The 22,527-nt window shown below is 36.3% G+C and overlaps 2 protein-coding genes across 5 annotated transcripts in view; one reads left to right on the forward strand and one right to left on the reverse strand.

Annotated features, from left to right (window-relative positions):
* Positions 1-8,824, reverse strand: part of LOC106764583 — a 29,777-nt gene extending 20,953 nt beyond the window's left edge. Inside the window, exons 1-7 of one of the 4 annotated variants that reach the window (XM_014648851.2) lie at positions 8,727-8,824; positions 8,531-8,550; positions 7,996-8,083; positions 7,682-7,909; positions 7,251-7,337; positions 7,038-7,127; positions 6,826-6,952 (exon numbers count right to left, since the gene is read on the reverse strand). In XM_014648851.2, the coding sequence (XP_014504337.1) occupies positions 6,826-6,952; positions 7,038-7,127; positions 7,251-7,337; positions 7,682-7,909; positions 7,996-8,070 (607 nt within the window). In that variant the 5' untranslated portion in view covers positions 8,071-8,083; positions 8,531-8,550; positions 8,727-8,824. The other 3 variants (XM_014648850.2, XM_014648852.2, XM_014648849.2) reach the window with 3 other exon arrangements.
* Positions 8,825-19,648: 10,824 nt separating this feature from the next.
* On the forward strand, positions 19,649-20,947 carry LOC111241863. The gene has a single exon (XM_022782205.1). The coding sequence runs from the start codon at positions 19,649-19,651 to the stop codon at positions 20,945-20,947; it is 1,299 nt and encodes a 432-aa protein (XP_022637926.1).
* Positions 20,948-22,527: the final 1,580 nt, after the last annotated feature.

The following is a 22,527-nucleotide window of genomic DNA, read 5'->3' on the forward strand; positions in this document are numbered from 1 at the left end:
ATTTGTTATCCTCTACCTCCCTATATAAGATTAGCTCCTTATATATTATAATAGTAACTCTCAAAGCAGTGATTAGCGTGGTGTATTTTAGGAAGTTTTATATTTGATATGCGGTATTTCTGTAACAGTTGTGTGCTGCCACTATTAGGTTTATTTATGTATGATTGATCCGTAATCATAGGGATCTGTCCCTTAGAATTAGCAGTCCATATTTCCTAAAATAGGCTGCAGACTCATGTATGTATATATATATATATATATATGTATGTATATATATATATATATATATATCTATATACACAGAGAGAGAGAGGTTAGTAACCTCATAAAAGTAATAAGAAAGAATATTATTCCTTCTAAATTTGAGATGGTATCAGAGCTCCTGATCCTTGGGAGTCTCTGACCATGCCGTTAAACCTAAACCGCAGCCTTCATTGTTGCGCTACCTTTAAGCCTTGTCGCAAGCCTTCATTGCACGCAACTCTCTCTACCTTGATCGCACCTGGTTATGGCTGAAGTTGAGAACTTGGAAACTGGGGACAGACCCCAAGCTGCTGATGAATTGCAAAATGTTCATTCTGCTTATCGGTTAAATGGGAAGAATTACCTCAAATGGTCTCAAATGATTAGGACCGTCTTGAAAGAAAAAGGAAAGATTAGTCACTTGACTGGTAATGCACCTGATGAGACAGATCCCAAATTCAAATTAGTGATACCTGCATGTTTCTGAAATCAGCAAAAGAAATTTGGGAGGCAGTCGAACAAACTTACTCTAAGGCCAAGGATGCTGCTCAAATTTATGATGTAAAAGTGAAAACCGTGGTTGCCAAACAGGGAAATAAATCAGTTACAGAATATGCCAATCAACTCAAGTCTCTATGGATGGAATTGGATCACTATCGAGTTATAAAAGCAAAGTGTTCAGAAGACTCAGCAATTCTAAAAGAGTATATTGAACAAGATAGGGTCTAAGATTTTTTGGTAGGCCTAAATCCTGAATATGACCAGGTCCGAATCCAACTCCTGGGAAAAGAGAAAGTCCCAGGGCTTAATGAAGTGGTAGCCATTATCCAAAGTGAAGAAAGAAGGAGAGGGTTGATGCTAGAGACCTCAACCACCGAAAGTTTTGCAATGATAGCTGAAGGAGGAACAATCATGATTGCTAACCAAAGGAAAAACTGGGTTCCCAGTATGGAGAAAAAACATGAGGAGGTTTGGTGTACCCACTGTAACAAGTTGCGCCACACAAGGGAAAAGTGTTGGAAATTACATGGAAAGTCCCCATGCCGAGAATGGGGCTGAAAGATGGAAAAACCTCAAGCAGAATGGGGCCAAAAGGAGAAGATGGAAAAACCCCAAGCTGAGAATGAGGGCCGAAAGGAGGTCCACATAAAAAAAGGTGGGCAAGGGCAATTGCTAATGCACAAGGTGAAGAATATGTCCAGTTGAATCATGAAGAGATAGAACGGGTAAGATCCATCCTTAGTAAATTGGAGAAGCCAACAGGTACGTGCTCCTTGACATATTCTGGTAAGTTTCCACTTTCGTTTGGGCTTAATGTTTCAAATACACCATTTACACATTACTAGATATTAGACTCTGGAACCACTGACCATATGACCCTCTACCCAAATACTTCTCCACATATTCCCCATGTCCTAGCAACAAGAAAATTTCCAAAGCAGATGGAACCATCATCACTGCAGCCAGACAAGGAGGGGTCCAAATAAGCCCATCCATGACTTTAAAAAATGTCCTTCATGTTCCTAAACTATCTACCAACCTGATTTCTATACAAAAACTCACCAAAGATCTTTCATGTAATGTTGTGTTTTATAGCAACGCTTGTATATTGCAGGACAAGAACTCGGGGAGGACAATTGGACATGCTAGAGAATGGAATGGCCTACTACATGAAGGACCGTAATCTGCCTACCAAGAGTCTCATCTCTAAATCCACCATGACCAACAAAGAGAAAGCTCGACTTTATCATTGCCGGCTAGGACATCCTTCATTTTGAGTTACAAAAGTTCTTTTCCCTTCCGCCAATATCATGACTCTCAAGCTCCTGTCTGGACAGTGGTGAGCAGGACCGACCGCCGCATCTAAAGCACCTTCCTTCTTCCCTCCATTTCACATATTCCTCATAGGGCAGATTCCTCAGGTTTCTTTCCTTTCGTCCGGAACCCACACTCTCCGTGATTGTCGCTCAGCTCTCCACAGCAGTTACAATTTGACTCTAGTTAGGGTGACTGGGCTCCAACCGCATATCTGAACCGTTTGGTCTCTCCTCAGATTGATTCTTGATCATACTTTCGTTCCCAGCCTTCACGCCCCCTTGGATCTCCTCCACATCCCTCACTATCCTCATAGCTATCATCAACTCTCGCGGATCAAGCAGTCGTACTTGATTCGGAATTCCATTCTGTAATCCTTCCATGAAGTACCCCATCAGCTGTTGCCCCCACCAAGATTTCAAAATCTTGGATGTATTCTTCCACTGAGCCTAATTGCTTAATGGTCGCTAGTCTTTCAAAGACTGGTCCCTGATTTCTTCCTCCGAAATGTACCACCATTGCCTCCTCCAGTCTTGTCCACGTTCACTTATCTGTTTGCTCCCTCCAGAATCTGAACCAGAATCCGGCACTACCTTCCATACTGATGTAGGCCAGACGCAACTTTTCTTCCTCAGACACCCCCTGTAACTCAAACAACTTATCCGCTCTATTGATCCAATTCAGCGGATCAATACCGTTCGGTCCAATTCAGATGTTCCTCCTGGCATCTAGCACTGCTCGGTCCAATTGTTTGACTATCTAACAGGTCAGACCAATTGTTGCGTATCCGAGTATGAAACGTAACCAGAACAATCTCTCACACACTCTCACAAACAAAGAACTATAGAAAATGGATGAATAAACCTCTTTTATTGATAAGAATAACTGAATCAAATAGAACAAACAATAATTGGGAGCATAACCTCTGTCAATTATTCTGGAGCATAACATCCTTCACAAAACTCATTAATCAAAAGCATACCCTTAACCCTAGACTCTAGCTTTATTTATACTAATTATTTCCCGCCCATCTCTTACTAAATATTTCCCCAGAAAATATCTGCATTTAATATAAATATCCATATATTTAATATAAATATCCCCCGTATATTATCCTAGCATATATCCTTAATTATAAATATCTTATATTGAATATTTCCCTAGGATATATATTTATTACCCTGCTTCCCACCGTTCGATCTAATCGCTCCCTGCCTCACACCGTTCGGCCTGATCATTCCCCTTTGACCACCATTCGGCCTAACCTCTCCATGCCTTTCATCGTTCGGCCTTTACAATCAATACCGTTCGACCTCACTTCCCTCCTACCTTTCTTCTCCTTCTCATTACCTCGCACTTATACCCTAACACTATCCTAGCAATGTGTTTGGGCTCATGTCACTCACTATCAGGTTCTCATGTAGTCCAGTGCTTGAGATGTCCAATAGTTGACGAGAGAGGATGTGTTAAAGAACCCACATTGACTCGAAATAAGACTAAATTATAGTATAAGTAGGTGCAAAGCCTCACTTTACAAAGCTGGTTTTATAATGTTGAGTTAAGCATAAAATCCACTTTCTTAAAAAACAAAAAACAATGGAGACCCAATAGCACTAATGTCATTTAAGACATAGGCAATTAACCTCTTAATAACATGGCAGTAACACAACTTCTCCTCAATATGTTTTGCAAACATATATCTAGAAAAGGAGATTTCTACCAACTTCTAAGAGATGGAGATTCTTTCTTTCTACAACCTATGCTGCAAATACAGAGCACCAACAGAATTATTGATGCAAAAACAAGGAGAATTTGTATAGGACTCCATATGTTGTCCATTGCATTGATTTGATCTTTGGAGATTTTGAGAATTATTTGAAGTTCCATCAACTTACTATCAAGAAAGGAAGAAGGATCACCACCTACATTTATGGTAGAGCAATGCTAATTAGCATGTTGAAGAAGTTCACCAAAGGAAGAGACTTGATAAGACATAGTATGTATAGATTTGCCACGACTTATAGCATGTCTTGATGAGTTGAAAGCACCATTGATTAGCTTGTTTAGCTTTGAAGAGTGAAAAATTAGCAAGTTTGGAACTTCAATATAAGGAAGAAAAGTTATGAATAGATAGTCAAGTTTGGAAGAATGTAACCACTTGCCTCAAAGTTATTACCCCTCTCCACCGTCGACCACCGTCCGCTGCTGCCCGTTGTCACTGCTGCCATCGGTGCCTCATTTACTTAGGCACAGTTAGGGGTTTTGTGCACCTCCTCCAGCACGACCCAACCCTAGTGGTCGCCATCACTCGCCTCCTCTCTCCGTCAAATCTCGAGCGCGTACTGTTCACGCGCCGCCCTTCCCTAGCCGGAAGATCACCGCTCCACTGACATTTTGTTCGCCTCACTCTCCTGAGCTTCTTTTGGCCCTTACTTCAATGTTTTGGGGGTGTAGTTGATACCTAAGGTTTTCTCCCTCAAGTTGTTTGTCTCTATTTTTGGACTCCAAGTCCTGTATCTTCTTACAGATGTGTAATGGCATCCTCTACTGAATTAATTCCTCTCTATCTACTATTCATATCATCACATCTGCAACCTCCCTCTAGTATTGACGTCAACCCTACTGGTACTGTTGGCCCCTTGGCTTCTTCTCAAGTCTTAACCATCACCTCAATGTCGGTCCTTCTTGTCGTCGTCTCCGCCACGTGTGCCACCAATGCACTAGCACCTGGTCCGCTTCCGCTATCTTCTCCATTCTGAAAGGTGCCATCCCATTACACCTGGGAATCAATTTGCTGAAAAATTGTGCAGGCCTCTAATTCCAAATTTGTATCGGGCCTTGGCCTTCAATTTTCCCTCATTGTTAGTTTCCCAAACATTCTCAAGAACCACTTGGAAAGCCTCTAGTTGGCATTTGATTAGGTTATGCTTCTGGCTCTTCTCCCATCTCGAAGAGGTGGAAAGCACGCTCCTTGTTAAGACCAAGCACTCTTCCTTTCCTTGCTGCTCCACTGATACAATGCCTCATGTCCAACACCTTTCTACCTCCACCAATGGGATTCTTCCCCTTGTGCACCACTGATGTTTCTCCACCATCATTTTGTTCAGAATCTTGAAGACCAAAAATGACCGCTCTCGACACCACTGCGTCACCTATTCCTTCGATAGTTATTGCTGACTTTCTTCTTGGGCTTAGGTTTAGCCAATACTTCTTGCGATACAGTGCTAAGTATCACCATTTGAGAGTAGTCCAACAGAGAACCTTTGAACATTCAATTTGTCTTTGGCTTTTTGATGCCATCTATCATCCTTATGCTTTGTAAGTTGTAGCAACTGTGATGCTCCTGTTGGGTGTCATTTACTTACAAGTCTCCAAGAACGGTCAGTGGTTAACACCAAGGAATTTTAACACCAAAGTCATGGGTTGAAACAATTTCACCAGCCCTTTATCAGATCTTCTTTTGGGAATGTTGCAGAAAGGAAAAGAACTAATTTGCAACTTAATGACTTTCATTATGCTAGAGGACCTTTTTCTATAGAAAATGCAAAAAGATTGTAGGAAAGTTACGCCTTTTTGAGACTTGCAGGAAATGTTTGGGGATGGAACTCCATAATTGAATAGATTTGCTATTCGATTTTTGAGTTTGACATGCAGTTCCTGTGGTCGTGACTGTAATTGGAGCTCATTTGAAATGGTAATTCAAGTTTGCCATGTTATTCTTGGTTTTTAATTTTCTTTATTTGGTTTATATAGTTTTTAAGAGTTCATATTTATTTATAGGTTCATACAAAAAGAAGAAACAATTTGCATCAGAAAAAGATCAATAACTTTATTTATGTCAAGGATAACTTGGAGCTTAAAAATAAACAAATTAGAAAAATTGTTGTTCTCCTATTTTAGGATAATGAGTCTGATGATAAATATATAAATAAAGATAGGGATAATGTTGAGATTGATCTACTTCAAGATAAAAGTATGGTGAAAATGTTGCCATAATTGAACTAAGTTCAATTAGTCAAATTCTAGAAGCATTTGATCTTGACGATACAGTTATTTTTGGCAATGTTGATGATGCAAACTTATTATCTAAGGTAGAGCTAGAGCTTGACAGTGATGAAGATGATGATGATCTTCGAGATGATATCATTAAAGGATGTAAGACAGAATGTTAAAGATATTTTTCCACTTTTAGTTATTTAAATTTTATGGCTGGCCTTACAAATTGTTTTTTCATGATTGTATGAACTCATGTATTGAGAATAGTTTGAACTTATATAATAGTCATGTGAGTTATACTTAGTTATTTTAGAATTATGGAACTATTGATTAAATAAGGTGTTTAATTTTGAATTAGTATGGTCTATATTTCTCTTTTGATATTGATGACTCTTACGAGTCTATGAGTTGGGTCTACGAGTAATGTCTACAAAGACCTCCCTAGTCTATAGAATCTCAAGTCTGATAATCAAGCATATCTCTAATCCCTGAGGAACTAAATACCACCCTTGAGATTGAATTAAGAAATTTCCTAAACTAACCATAACTAAGTCAGGTAGGAAATACCACAATAAAGACGGTTTTCAAAATATAATACTTTGTCATAAGCCATCAATGACTATAAATCATAAATTTCTAAACATATTGTTCAAATAATACCTTCACGAAAGCTTGTGCTAAACCCCTAGACAAAATAGACCAAAGATATTCTCAAGCATAAATTTAGATCAAATGAATCAAATTCAATCTAAAGAAAAGATCTGAAAATACCGGCTTCATGATTGAAGTCAAGTTCCTTAGGAGCTTCTTTGCACCATTCATCAATCATAGGGTTAAAGTTATATTGTGGCTCAGCCCATGCAATCCAATCAACAATTGACTTTGCATTTTTTAAGTCCTGAAAAGAAAAAGGTAGGCACAAAAATCTTTTGAAAGGCTCCATTGACCTCTTTATCTATATATCCAAAGAATAAGAAACAAACCTCCAGTATAACTGTCTTGATACCATCATGTTGAACTTTAACTACCACTTCCTGTCCATTGAGCAGAGTCGCTCTGTGCACTTGTGCTATCTGCATAAATGTGTCACACAGATACAATTCACCCAGCTAAATTAAAGAAAACAGTGAACTTACAAATATTTTTATCTGCTATATAATCATCCTCTAGTAGCAAAAATATCCTTAAAATCTTACTGATGCTGTTGCCAAAGGTTCGTTCACAAAATCAGCAAATAACTCATCCATTGATTTCCCCAACTCTTTCTGTATGGTGCCATAGACCTTGCATGTATAAACTAAATTCAGAAGTCTAGAAGCAGTAGTGACTCAAGAAATAAACTGAAATTCTCCAGTAGATTAGCAAATGAGGCCCTTATTCTTGTTCGAAGATTGTCAACACCAAACTAAGAGTTTTATTTTCAACAGAAAAGTGATAATTTCACAGCCAACAAAAGTACAAAAAGTTTAATTCTTATAGTATGCATTTAACGAACAAAGTCATCTCCAATGCTCAAAATTTGCAGGAATTTTTATTAAAATCACACAATGTATATGTTTTCCTGAATGTATATTTCCTCCATAGCATAAACTAAAACAATTTTTAAATAAAATATTTGATGAAAAACCTCTTCCAAGGGTCTAGGAGGAAGAGAGTCTTGTAACTGCTTCAAAAGACGTATATAAGCAGCAGGAAGCACATCTGCGCGAGTTGACATATATTGCCCAAGTTTAACCCATAAGCCTTCCATCTCTATTATCAAATTTAGAACACGCTTAGCATTACGCTCGTGAGCCTTCTCCCACAATGCAGCTTGTCTAGATTTGCTAGTCCATTTGTCACGTTGTTGTACGCCCTATGGAGATCAATTGAGAGAATAAAAGTTCAATAGACTTACATATTTCAAAGACAAAAAAGCTGCCTTTAAGCAACAAAATTCACCTTATAATCTAGGTATATTACTATAGCCATAGTAAATACCCTAATCCGTCTCCTGTAAATATCTCCCCACCCCATTCTCGCAGGCAAGCTACAACACATAATCAAGTAAATCAAGAACCCAGAGAGTCAAACAAAGGAAAACAGAGTAAAATACAGAAAGAGCATGTAGAGCAGTGCGATACTAGTAATTAGGAAAAATATAGAACAAAACAACTTTGATATTATTTAACATCTCAATAAAATAGCCCTTAGCTCAAATTTATTGAAATTAGTATTTGAAATGTTTAATATAATCTTTTCAGCTACTGTCACTGCTATGCTTCAAAAGAGGATCATTTCTTAAACCCAAAGTAAACTTTTGATCCCAAAATTTCGGTTCATTTCTTAAACCCAAAATGAAGTGTTCATCCCGAAATTGAACAAACCCTTCCAAAGATGATTAAATAACTATATATAGTTGTAGATAACAATAATAAAAATAATAACGATAATAATAATAATTTCATTCAAGGCATAATAGACATGTAACTCTTACATATTCAATAAACCGTGTACCTGCATCAACGATAATAAAAAATTATGGAACATATCGAAATTCAAGCGAAATTGGGAACATCCATCACCGTTAGATGATGAATTAAAACAGAGATAATTCTATTGATGAGTGAGAGCTAAAACGCATCGAAAGAGAACGGAAACAGAGTAGATGAAAGGAAGAAGAGAGCACTAACCAACTGCTTGGAAGAGAAACTGTGTTATCGGAGTTAATGAGGTAGAAGTTTTGGAAAATAAATAAATATCTATTTAAATAAGCTTGCTTTTTCATTTCATCAATCTTTTGTATGTTTGAAAAGTACGAACATTAGAATATTTATTAAAAAATTCCTGAATTTTGAAAACATTTATTTAAAAAATAATGATTAATTATTATTGTTTTATAAACGGTGTAGGAAAATTCTATATTTTAATAATGTAAGAAAGTGGAAAATTAACTTCACATACTTTACCTTCTGCTTTTCTGTTTAAAATTTATTCCTAATAATAATATCAAAAATTAACCTATGCATTTAGACATATATATATATAGGAGAAGCATTTCTAATTAGAAATGTTTCTTAATTCTCTTAAATTGAGCTAAAACATTCAAAATGTATATCTACATTATTTTAATTTGAAAATGTTTATTTTAAATATTTTATATAACTACAAATTATAAATTATTTACACGACATTCTACCTGATATTGTACTTTTAGCTTGTCTTTATATCATTTTAATTTTTTTTAAATATTTATTTTGATAATTATAAATAAGTAAATCAAATTTGTTTAAAATTAATGTATACATATCCTCTATATATTATCAAATATTTTGATATAAACACGTGTACTCGACATTTCCATTATGTTAAGAAATAAAGATATTCTGACAAAAAAAATATAAATATGATATTTTTAGACAAAATTTTGGATAGTTAATATTTATGTTCAAATAATATTATATTATTCAACTAGTAAGTATCTGTTACTTACAGAAGATAATTAAAAAAATTAACTCATATTTTATTAAATAAAATATAATAATTTATACTTTATTAGGTTATATTAATTAAAATTAAATTTCAATTTATATTTAATTTATTATATATATATTAATTGTATTTTAGAAATATATAAAATATATTTTTATATATTTAAGAGTATTGTAGATATACACAAATTTTAAAATGTCCATAAATATTTTTTAAGCGGTACACACACATGTAAGAGATTGGTTATGAACTGAGTTTTCATTTTTACAAATTACAGTTAAACATTAACAGTATCCAATCCAATATGTTGTCAACTGCTATACTGGATTATATTAGGATGTTTCAATTATGCCAAGAAATAAGGAAGTCACCTAGCTCTACATTGTAAATATTGATCTTGAGTTTAAAACAACCAAATGTTTTTGGTAATGGTTAAAAATAATATTTAAAAGGAAGGAGATGAGAGGCAAGAGAAACAACGAACGGGTATGTATGTCAATGTCGTATGAAGGAGATTGGAATTTTCCTAACCGTTTGCTTGCCAACCAGGAAAAGTGTAAGAGGCTTCCTCACCAAACTCTGGAAAAGCCAACGCCTTTTCCCATTTCCATCCTTTAGCCCGCGGAATTGGATTACACCGCGCGTTTGCCTAAGCGCCATACACGTGTCATTTTGTGGACTATTCTTATTCTTTGCACTAAGCGCACCATTAAAGAAATTTAGATTAACCACAAACTAATTACTTATTATTCTTTTTAAGTACCACACTACAAGGTGAATTTGAACAGTGTCTAAAATTTTTTTTAAGACGTTATTTAATAACTATTATATGAGTTAGACACTCTACAATAGTCATGTGTGTTTTTAATAAAATATTTTAAGAAAATGTTTTAAATAGGCAAAACAATAATATAAATATTTTATATTAATTTATTCAATTTTGAATTACATCTAGTCTTTCTATAGATGTATTCAATTGGATTGAAGGATATGTGAATAAATGGGTTTTAGGATAAAGATTTTTTTTTTAAGAATTTGAAAGTAAATTTATAAATAAATTTTACAAAAGTTTGTGCAAGATTTGAGTGATATAATTCATAAAAAAAATATTTTAATAAATAGAAAATTTAGATCACCAAATTTTCCTTATAATATAAAATGATATTTTTAAGATATTTTTCTGGTAAAAATCATTTTGAAATATCAGACTTAATAAATAATTAAAATAATATATTTTAGGGTTAAATATGTTTTAGTCTCTAAATTATCAATCGATTTTGAATTTAGATCCTATTAAAAAGGTTTGTTCCTTTTAGTCCTTTTTTAGTTTTGAAATTATCATGTTTAGTCCTTAAAATTGAATGGTGTTAACTTTTCTTTGATATAACAAACGACGAGCCAGGTATGATGTCACATTCCCTTGTTACTGTGTGCCACGTTGATTGTTTCATTTTTCAAATCAGTGAAGGGTCTCTTCCATTTTTTTCCCCTGACAGCCAGATTCTAGAATAACCCAACTTGAAGAAGTTCAGTTTCAAAGACCTGAAATTCGTGGCCAAGAGTTTCAAGGGTGACACATTGTTGGGTGAAGATGAGTTTGGTAGAGTCTACAAGGGCTGGTTGGATGAGAAGAACCTTACCCTTACCATCGACGAGACCTTCGAGGGGCGTACCTTTGCCAACGAGTCGGGCGACAACGACCCCAACCATGTCTTATGTAAAAACCCTTCTGGTTAATCTATTAATCTACGAATACTACTCCGAAGAACAATTTTCCATCTTCCACAACCTTGTGCCACCATTCTGTAATTTTTCCTGTGTTATAAATAGTTCTGCACGAACCAGATGGTCTATCTTTTGGTAGAAAGGGCGCAGAAACACTTTTTTCACTCCTTGGAGGCGGAAGCTCCAACTTATCAAATCTAGGTTTATGTTTTCATTCATTCCATTATTTTCATCTAGTTTCACTATGATTATGGTGAACTAAACTCCTTTGTTGTTGGGGAAACGATGTAATCCTATTGAAACTCTCGTATATTGAAATTCTTGTTTTATTCATATGCTTTCTCTTATCAATTGTTAGAGGTTTTCCTCCATTCTATTTACAGGCTTTGTTTAAGACATTATTCAATAGCATAATCTTTTATTCTATCTATATGGACACATGTGGGTAAGTCTAGACATGAGGGAATTCTCTCGGTAGCAATATTACCTAGACATAGGGATAGGAGGACCGATTTCCTTAAGCTTCTGTGCGAATTATGTAATGCATGATTAATTGCTAGGGAGACTAGACATAGTAAACTAGTAATTAGGAGTAGGCTCTCTTTACAAGATATTGAGATTAGGAGAATTTAGAAAGTAACATTAACATTGATAAAGAAGTAGAATTAAGTAGGATTAGTAAATATATGAGAGTGGATTAAGATGAAATCATAAACCCCAACAACACCATTCATCCATATAGTTCAACTATCAATTGATCAATCTTTGCATGCATATTTAATTTTCTGTCTTGCATATAAAACCCTAATTTTCATTTTTTTCAAGTCTTGAGAAATCAAGATATCACATGAACATTTAGGCCTAAGAGTCTCTAGGGAAACGATACTTGGACTTATCATTTATTATTACTTGGTACGATTCGGTACACTTGTCGGACTCTTAACACTTGTGCTGTAGGAGCCAACTGTGAGCACATAAGTAGCCAATGGCAATTTGAGCGAGATAATATGCTGTCAACTTTGACCTTTGTTGGCTATTTTAATGATAACTTTTCTCATCGACCTCTAAATGATGCAATTCTTTTTTTATTAGAAATTACACTAAAAAATCTTTCCAATGACTACTAATTTGTAATTTTTGGACATCTGAGTAGGTACAAATTGCTTTATATATTCCTGCCAAATTTGGCCTTTACTGGTTGTTTTTCTCTTAACTTTCTCCACCGAACTCCAAATGAGTTGATTCCGTTTTTGTTGGAATCCAGACTCAAAGGGATTTCAAATGAATACCAACCCATAATTTTATATCACTATACTAGATGCAGTTAATTTCCCAAAAACAATGTTTTTCTAAGCTTCCTAAATGAATTTACTTTCAAGTTATTATTTCATGTTTCTTATTTTAGATGGGAAAAATTACAAATTAGTAGTCATTGGAAAGCTTTTTGAGTATATTTTCTAATAAAAAAGGAACAAACTCATTTGGACTTCGGTGGAGAAAGTTAAAAGCAAAACAACCAGCAAAGGTCAGAGGTGGTAGGAATATATAAAACGTTAACTTTAAGGAATTAACTATACCCACTCAGATGTCCAAAAATTACAAATTAGTAGTTATTGGAAAGAGTTTTGAGCCTATTTTTTAATCAAAAAGAATCACATCATTTGGAGGTCTGTGAGAAAAGTTATGATTAAAATAGTCAGCAAAGGTCAAAGCTCATATATGTTTTTGAACCAAGGTAGGTGAACTACAGGAACCAACTATGGGGACATAAGTAGCCAAAGATATTTTACGTAATTTTTTCATATTTCTTGAATGGATGAGGGTTATTTTTAATGTTTAAATATGAGTAGAGCCTGAAAAATGGGTTTTGGGCAGTCCTTGGTGGAGGAAAGACCCAATGTTGGTGTCATGACCAAGTTAACATGTGAGACTTTGACCTTTGCTGGCTATTTTAATGATAACTTTTCCCACCGACCTCCAAATGATCTGATTTTTTTATTAGAAACTATACTCAAAAAGCTTTCCAATGACTACTAATTTGTACTTTTTATACATCTGAGTAGGTACATTTTGTTCCTTAAAGTTAAGGCTTTATATATTTCGGCCAACTCTGACATTTGCTGGTTGTTTTGCTCATAACTTTCTCCACCGAACTCCAAATTAGTTGATTCTTGTTTTGTTGGAATCTAGACTCAAAGAGCTTTCAAGTTATGCCTTGGTAATCAAGTATAGGCCTTTTTGGCTATTGTAATCGATTACAAGGACCCTGTAAACGATTACACGAACAAAAATCTGGTTTTGTACAAAAACTTGTGCTGTAGGAGCCAGCTATAGGCACATTAGTAGCCAAAGAAATTTTACGTAATTTTATCATATTTATTGAATTGATGAAGTTATTTTTAATGTTTAAGTTTGATTAGAGCTTTAAAACTGGGTTTTGGGCAGTCCTTGGTGGAGGAAAGACCCAATGTTGGTGTCATGACCAAGTTAACCTGTTGTCAACTTTGACCTTTGCTGGCTATTTTAATAATGTGATTCTTTTTTTATTAGAAACTAGACTCAAAAAGCTTTCCAATGACTACTAATTTGTAATTTTTGGACATTTGAGTAGGTACAATTTATTCTTTAAAGTTAACACTTTATATACTGGTTGTTTGGCTCATAACTTTCTCCACCGAACTGCAAATGAGTTTATTCTTGTTTTTTTGGATCTAGACTCAAAGAAATTTCAAATTATGCCTTGGTAATAAAGTACGAGCCTTTTTTTGGTCGTTTACGCCTGTGCGAAAATGTTTTAAACCTCGATCCCTACTGCTGTGTACACCACCTCTCTGTTTACCCTAAGGTTGAAGAGGAAGGTTTCCAATTGTTAGCTCTCAATGGCCTCTTCCAACCGAAATCCTGATAATAGCAAAGGAAAGCAAATTGATGAGACAAGGAATCCTGATCCTTCTGGTTGGATTAGTGACGAGGAGATAAGGGACAGGTTTTTAATCAACCCAGCTAAGGCTATGGCTCATCCCTCTTCTCTTAAGTTTAGAAAATTCGAAAAAGAGGGTTTCAATTTTCCTAGCCTACTGGTAGAGCAACGACTGTCAAGCCTCGTCCATATAAAGGGTGTTTGGTATCCTGATTTAGTGGAAGTCTTCTACCATAATCTAAAGTTTGTAGATGGTGGCATGAAGTCCAGAGTAAAAGGTGTAGATATTGAGATAGATGATTTCATTTGGCTTTTGTTCACTAGACTTGAAGCAAAAGGGGCATATTCACACCTGCCCAATTCTGAATTCAATGTGAACTCGAAGAAAAATGATTTGTACTCAAGCTATAGGAGATCTACTAAAGATGTGTCTATAAAAGGACAATACCATCATGAAGGTCTAAAAAAGGAAGAAAGAATCATTGCTCACATTCTCTCTTGGATTATTCTACCTGGAAGGATAGTTCGCAATCGGTTGACCACCAAAGACAGATACCTGGTGCATGCCATCATAAACAAAGTTCCTAGGAATTGGATAGAAGTTATTAAAAATCACATGAAGTTGGCTGCATTCAAAAATTCCCTTTACCTACCATATGTTGTCTTCATTAGCAAGGTTCTTATAGTGCAAGTTGCTAAAGTTATTAATGAGAGGAAATGTTGTTGTGATTCTTCAAATGAGATGAAAACTTCAATTGGATGGTTCTTTGAAGATGAAACTATGTTTTCACCTTAAACCAAGTTTGAGATATTTGCTGCTGAACAATTTAGAGTCTTGCATGACAAAATTGACAGCCAAGGTGCAACCCAACAACAACAAGAAAGCAGTTCACCAGAAGAATACACTATAGAAACCTCTGATTCGAATTGAGGGTTATTAGAATAAGGGTCATGTGCTTACAACAACATACCTTGTGTCTATAAGTGTAGTTTGGGTCTTGGTCTTAGGTGTTCTGTTTTCCGTTTTGATGATGGCTTAGAATGCCATTCTTTGTTTTGTTTTGTTTTTGTTTTTGTTCTTGTTCTGGCTCATCCAATGTAATATCTTTGAACAAGAAATGGAAATTAGTGTTTTGTTTAAGATTCACTTGCTCTTAATTTTCTTGATTGAATCTGATTGAATCTTGAAATTGACTTTGTACTAAGTGAAGTTGACTATACATGTTTACACTGTTACATTAAACTGTTCTGCATATTCACTTCATGTTTGAGTATTTTTCTTGCATTTCTATGTTTCTAAAATGCTTGATCTTCAAAGGATCATGAAAGGTATTGCAAGAAAACATTGCTTTGGAATTCACAGCTGAAATCATAACTCACAGGAAAGTAATGGAATCGACTGGGATAATAATTCAATCAACTTGATTGTCAACACCCAATTTCGTCCGGGAAGGTAAATAATCAATATTAAAGAAAATAATAATCTTCCTCAATGCAGGGCACATCATTTTAGAATGTTTTTGAAATATTTGTTTAACATGGTAATAATTCGAATCAATATTATGGCATTAATGGTAAGCAATAATAACAAATATATTGATATAATTTACTGCATCAGTTTCTTCCTGAAGAGACAAAATAAGATCCTTTTTTTAAATGGGCAAATTTTCTGACAATTATTATAATCTTTGTCACGAAATTTATTTGATTTATTTGATTGCAATCAAGACCATTTCATTCCCTATTTTGCTAATTGTCAATTAATTCGCCATTAAGGCAAAATCACATTAATATTACAATATATGCCTATAAATACACACTTTGTGGAAGGAAAATGGGCTTGGAACAAATAGAGAAAAAGACCTAGAGATAATAGAAATTGAAAGAAAGAGTATAGAGAAAAATAGGTTCTCACACCTAAGGGTTCTGTCAACAACAACCACCTGAGAAAGCACTAAGGAAGTTCCAGAAGCTAAAAAGGTATGTCATCTCCATACTCTTATTTTTTTCTTTTTATTATACTTTGAAGTTTTCTTCCAAAAATACTTTTTTTACGCGCAGATAATGTTTTCTTAAAAATCATAATTTTTTTTTAATTTAAGTACGCGTTGGACTATGGCCAGTTTCTTCTTCTTTTTTTCTTAAAATATAAAAAATACAAAAACTATTTAAAACCAAAAAAGTTAATTTTTGTTAAACTAAATCTTTTTATCAAAATTACGTGATCCCTTATTTCCGGGCTTTTCAAAAATATAAATCAATCCATTTTTTTTGTTAACAAACTCACAAACCTTTTTCTAGATAAAGAACTACGTGAGCCCTGATTGTCCATTAATGGATATACGTAGGACCAAGGTCAATCCTTGTCGGGTTCATAAAATAAAAAATATTTTTTTGTTTCTTAATAATTTATTTTTATTTCTATTTATTTTATTTTTTTTGGAGAAAATTAATTATTTTTGAAAACCACATTAATTTTGTACATTTAATTAAAGGTACTGCCTTTGGCAGGCGCGGTAGGGTGCTAATACCTTCCTTACGTGTAATCGATTCCCGAACTTAAAATCTNTTTTTCGTAGACCATGCTTTTATTTTAGGGTTTTCCATATTTTTCCATAATAAATTATGGTGGTGACTCCAAAATCTTTTCCAAAGCCGTTTGTTTTTTCTGTTCGCCGTCCCGTCGCTGGCGACTCCGCTGGGGACGTTAGAGAATCAGGCCTTCTTAATTAAATGTGAAATTGTTGTGTTTTTTTTTATTTAAATTTGTTTTTTTTCTTCTATTTTTTTTTTCCCTTTATTTATGTATGTTTGTCTTTATTTATTTTTGTAATTTATTTATATGCTTTTATTCTCTTTATTATCATTGGACATATCATGAGTGGGGCCCTATACCCGGGTCTGAGTGCAACATAGAATTAGAGGGGTTGTGTAGCGGTGTCACGTCTGGACTGTCTCCAGTTTGGCTATCGTGAAAACCCCAGCCAGTGGCTGTTCTCTTTACATGCAATTTCACACCTAGTTGCATCCAACTGTTGTGGAAAAGCTGTGAAGAGGACCATAGCTCTAGTGGCCTTAATCTTAGGTTTAGGAAGTCTTCCCTGTGAGATTGCATATACATTGCTTAAAACTTAAGACATTGGACCTACTTTAAGGGCATAAAACATGTTGTCTTTTAATTATTTCTTTGGCATATATGTTTCATACATCACATGCATTGGCCACGTTTTTACTAGTACTAGCAGAAATCACATAGTTATTTGATATCGTAAAGGTTGGGACTTAACATGGAATCTAGAGCCTTGCAACAAACTAATTCTGCCATAATTAAAAGGAGACCCCACATCAGAGTTCCCGGTATGAATCTAACGGGATTAATAAGATTAGGAAAGCGAATGAAGACCATGAAGAGAGAAGCATTCAGAAAGAAGTTTGGAAATCTACTCAGTCTAATGGAGGTGGACGTGTCATCACTCGCTATCACTACATTGTCTCAATATTATGATTCTCCATTGAGGTGCTTTACATTTCAAGACTTCCAATTAGCACCAACCGTAGAAGAATTCGAGCACATCTTGGGCTCACCATTGGAAGGTACAACTCCGTACCAACACCTAGAGCACCATGCTTCCATTACTACTATTGCTACTATCATGAAATTGCCCCCGAGAGAGTTAGAAGACATGTTGGTAGCCAGAAACCATGTGAGAGGACTCCCTCTAGAATATTTGGAGCAATACCTTCATCATTTGGCTAACAACGAAGAATGGGAAACCTTCATGGACGTGTTGGCCCTTACTTTATACGGCATCATGTTGTTTCCTAAGATTGAGGATTTTGTCGATTATGGAGCGATAGATGCCTTCGTGGCAAAGAAGACTAGAGCGGAGAATCCTGTCACTTCAATCCTTGCTGATGTTTATGGGACAAAGAGTTTCTGCCGTGAAAGGAAAGGACAGAAGATCATATGTTGTTTGACGGCTTTGTATCAATGGTTGACTTCTCGTATGTTCAAGGGGACGATAGACAAGAACATGGGGATAGAGGAATGGGTTAATTTCTTTGCAGGTCTCAATGGAGGGAAGATAAAGTGGCATCCTTCTTGGCTTAGGGGCAGGGATTTCATCCATTATTGTGGTAATTTCCCCAACATTCCACTCATTGGAGCTCGGTACTGTATCAATTACAATCCTACCTTGGTTCAAAGACAGTTTGGGCATCCAATGAAAGGGGCACCATCATCTGATTATCTCACTCCACTTTTCATTTATTACGAAGATGGAGGTTTTACTGAAAAGCTAAGGGAGATCAGAAGAGCCTGGGGAAACGTCATGCGGTTCGAAGCAGATGAAAGGACACAGGTGATAAACCAAGAAGTCAGTTATCACAATTGGATTACGCAAAGGGTAAAGGACATCAAATTGCCATTCAAATCCATCACAGAGTCTTATAAAGTGAAACAATTGGAGAGAGAAATAGAAGAAATGAAAAATCAGAATGCCAAGTTAATAAGGGAGCTACGAAATGCTCGCAACGATGTTGTAGATTTGAGGGCGGAAAAAGAAGAAATAACGCGGGCATATGAGGAGGTTCTCAGGAAACAAAGCATCGAAAGAGATTATACGCTCCGAATAAAGCAAGATCTCGCAGCCGCCAGCACAGAGTTAGCCTTGAGGGTCAAAGAAAGGAATACGGCACTAGAGGCTGAGGAACATTGGAGATATCTTTATGAAGAGACCAAGAGAGATAGACAAGAAGCCCTAAAAAGACTGAGGGAAGCCCAGATTCAAGTCAAAGAAACAGAAGGACAAATGAAAAGGATGGCGATGTCATTTGAGGTAGAACTAGATCAGGAACGTGAAGAGGCAGAAGAAAAGCGACAGGCTGTGGTAAAGCAGATGGAGAGTTGCATTGCTAAACAAGCAAGATTGATAGAGGTGGAAGAAAGAAATCAGGCTATGATGAGGCAGATGGAGAGTCATATTCATAATCAAGAGTAGACCGTGGAACACTGGAAGGGGAATTTCTCTCGACTAGCCGCCCTTGCCAATGGAGCTATCAAAGATATCCCCAAGATGGTATCTGAGGCTGAAATAATGACACATTTTTGTAACCCACCTGAAGAAGTCACTCTTTTTATTAGTTATTGTAAACAGTTAGTGGGTGAGATGAAGACTTTCATCACCCGAGCTAGGAACTGATATTTTCATAACTTGTACTTTGTTTTTTTAGTTTAAATAGGGTTTGGTTTGTTTGCGATGGAATCAGGTTGTGTTAATTCCTCTTACCACGATATCAGGGAACTGTGATTTCCACCTTTTCTTCCTAGCATGCATCATTTCTGCATTTTCACATAATTCGTTTTTCGTCTAATCCAAATTAATTAATAAAAAAAAATAAAACAGTTTAAAGCCAAATAAAAAAACAACGGCAAGACTTCCATGACATCCTTATAGGACTCGAGCAAACGCCAAAGCTATGGAGGATTGGGAAGAGGAGCGTGAAACTGTGAAGGCCGATATTAGCCAACTAAAGGATCAAGTCGGTCAAATTTTAGAAGCTTTGAAAGCCATGAAAACTGCAGGAGATACTTCGTCTGCAAAGGCCGAGGATAATACTCACCCTCCAATACATAACGCTGTGGGCACACAATTCACGTTTCCAATGTATGGTTTACCACCAGGTTACACACCGCCCATTGGAGATCAGTCAGAAGAGCCTCCTTTGACACTTCCCATAACTAATAGCATAATTCCCACAAGTACCCAAGGGCCTATCATTGCAACCGAGGCAAAGACAATTGAGGCATCCAAGCCTCTCCACACCGTTATCGCACAAGAAACTCCCTTGCATGCAAAGGTAGAAGGAACAAAAGATAAACTCGATATTTTAGAAGACAGACTGAGGGCCATAGAAGGGTTTGAAAGCTACGGGTTTGGTGACGTGGCAAGGTTGAGTCTGGCCCCAGGAGTGACAATTCCACACAAGTTCAAGGTGCCTAAATTCGAGAAGTACAAGGGTAACACATGCCCGAAGAATCATTTGACCATGTATTGTCGAAAAATGGCTGCTTATGCTCATGACGACAAATTACTTATTCATCTCTTTCAAGATAGCTTGGCTGATGCAGCATTGAGTTGGTACACGCATTTGAATTCCTCTCATATCCATTCTTGGGAAAATCTGGCGGACGCCTTTATAAGGCAATACAAATACAACATACATGATGCGCCAGACCGATTACAATTACACCACATGACAAAGAAAGAGGAAGAGTCTTTCAAGGAATATGCGCAACGATGGAGAGAGTTGGCAGCGCAGGTTGAGCCACCTCTATATGACAAGGAGATGGTTGCAATGTTTGTGAGCACACTACAACCACCATTTTATGAGCATATGATTGGAAACGTGTCTTCCAATTTCGCTGATATCATCATCATAGGCGAGAGGATTGAGATCGGATTGAAAAGTGGCAAAATTACGTCTCAAGCTATCACTCCGAAGAAATCTATTTTTAATGTGGGGAAAAAGAAAGAAGGGGGAGTGCATGCGACATCATCAGTATCTCTGTGGAGAGGTCATGCTCCCACTCATGGTTATCCGCCAAGCTCGAGTTACCCTCCCTATGTGAACAACACCACACCTGGTCCCCAAATGAAATATCGTCAGCCAGGATATCATCAACCCCAGAGGTCTCAAATAATGCTTGGAGAGCCAGAGCCGGTTTGGGTCCTGATCAGAACATGGGTTAAAGCGCTCACCCCAGGAGGGACCTAGTGAGAAATTTCACGCCCATTCCCATGACATATACAGATTTGTTACCCCATCTCTTGAAAAAAGGACTGGCTAGTATTCGGCCCATGAGACTTATACAACCACCTTACCCTCCCAATTATGATCCAAATGTAAAATGTGATTTTCACGGGGGAGGCATTGGCCATTCGACAGAGAGGTGCATAGCTCTTAAATCCACAGTACAATCGCTAATTGATGCAGGATGGTTGAAATTCCAGGAGGACAAACCTAGTGTTGAAGTTAACCCCCTCGCCGAACATGGAAATACATCAACAAATGCTATCGAGGTGAGAAGACACAAGCTAGTAAAGAATGTAAGTGAAATTCGAAGTTCTAAAAAGTTCATTTTTGAAAAAATGGTAAAGCTAGGATTGCTAAGGGGCAAAAGCGACCTCGGGGAGGCATGTGGAATCCACCCAGGAGCTGAACATGTCATTAATGAATGTACTGTGTTTAAGAGCATTCTCCAGGATCTGATTGAAAGAAGTTTCTTACAAATATACTATGAGAATAAAGAAGGAGAGGTATTTGCACAAATGAATGGAGAACCCAATATGACTTTACTAGAGCCTTTAGTTATTCGCTTCACCAAGACCACTCCTATGCTCGTAGCACCAGGAAAGACCTCTGTTGTTATCCAAACACCTTCCCATTTTCCCTATAAAAATAACAAGATTGTCCCATGGAGATATGGCACGCGTGTGTTTGAAGAAGAATGCAACGAGACGATCATTGAAAATATATCAGGCAGTGGCAATATAACGAAAAGTGGACGAATCTGTTCACTGTCGCTTTTGGCAAAGAAAGATAAGGAACTTTCAGAAGGAAAGATCTTGTTGTCAGATAAGAGCTATGGTGAAGAGGTTTCCGATGAAGAAGCTTGTGAATTCTTAAGGTTTATACCACAAAGCGAGTATAAAGTGGTAGATCAACTGAAACACATGCCACCTAGGATCTCCCTCTTCGAATTACTCATGCATTCAACCTCGCACAGAAAGCTATTATTGAAAATACTCGGCAGGGCTCACGTGGAGCAAAATATTTCCTTGGACCAGTTCGAAGGGATTGTTAGCAACATCACTGCTAATGATTATCTCACCTTCACTGATGAAGAGATACCCGCTGAAGGGAAAGGGCACAACAAGGCCCTTCATATCTGTTGGTATCGTAGGGGTTAATTTTTAAAAAAAAGTTTAGCGCAGCGAATTAAAATACAGAGAGCGTACAGCGTAACAAGTCACAGTTGAAACAATTTTATCTTTTTAAACAATTTTCTTTCAGAAAATTTACCAAGCATATAACGTGCGTGNATAATAAAATGAGTATAGGGCAAAAGAAAATCACACAGGGATTTTTATACTGGTTCGATTCAACAGAATCTACGTCCAGTCGTTAATCACTACAAAGAGTGATTAACAGTTCCACTAAAAAAATTGTTTAACAGATTACAAAGTGAAACCAGTAATAGAATGAAAGAGATAACTCTACCAACTTGAAGAGAACCTGCACTGGCAATCGACACACGATTCACGTGCTTCTCCTTTCACAAGATCAGGTAGAGA

Source organism: Vigna radiata, chromosome 6 (assembly GCF_000741045.1).
Source record: "Vigna radiata var. radiata cultivar VC1973A chromosome 6, Vradiata_ver6, whole genome shotgun sequence".
In the NCBI taxonomy this organism is placed as follows: domain Eukaryota; kingdom Viridiplantae; phylum Streptophyta; class Magnoliopsida; order Fabales; family Fabaceae; genus Vigna; species Vigna radiata.

What these genes read in the sequence shown, in the direction of transcription:
- LOC111241863 (XM_022782205.1), top strand. Translation starts at nt 19,649, where the DNA reads ATGGAGGATTGGGAAGAGGAGCGTGAAACTGTGAAGGCCGATATTAGC.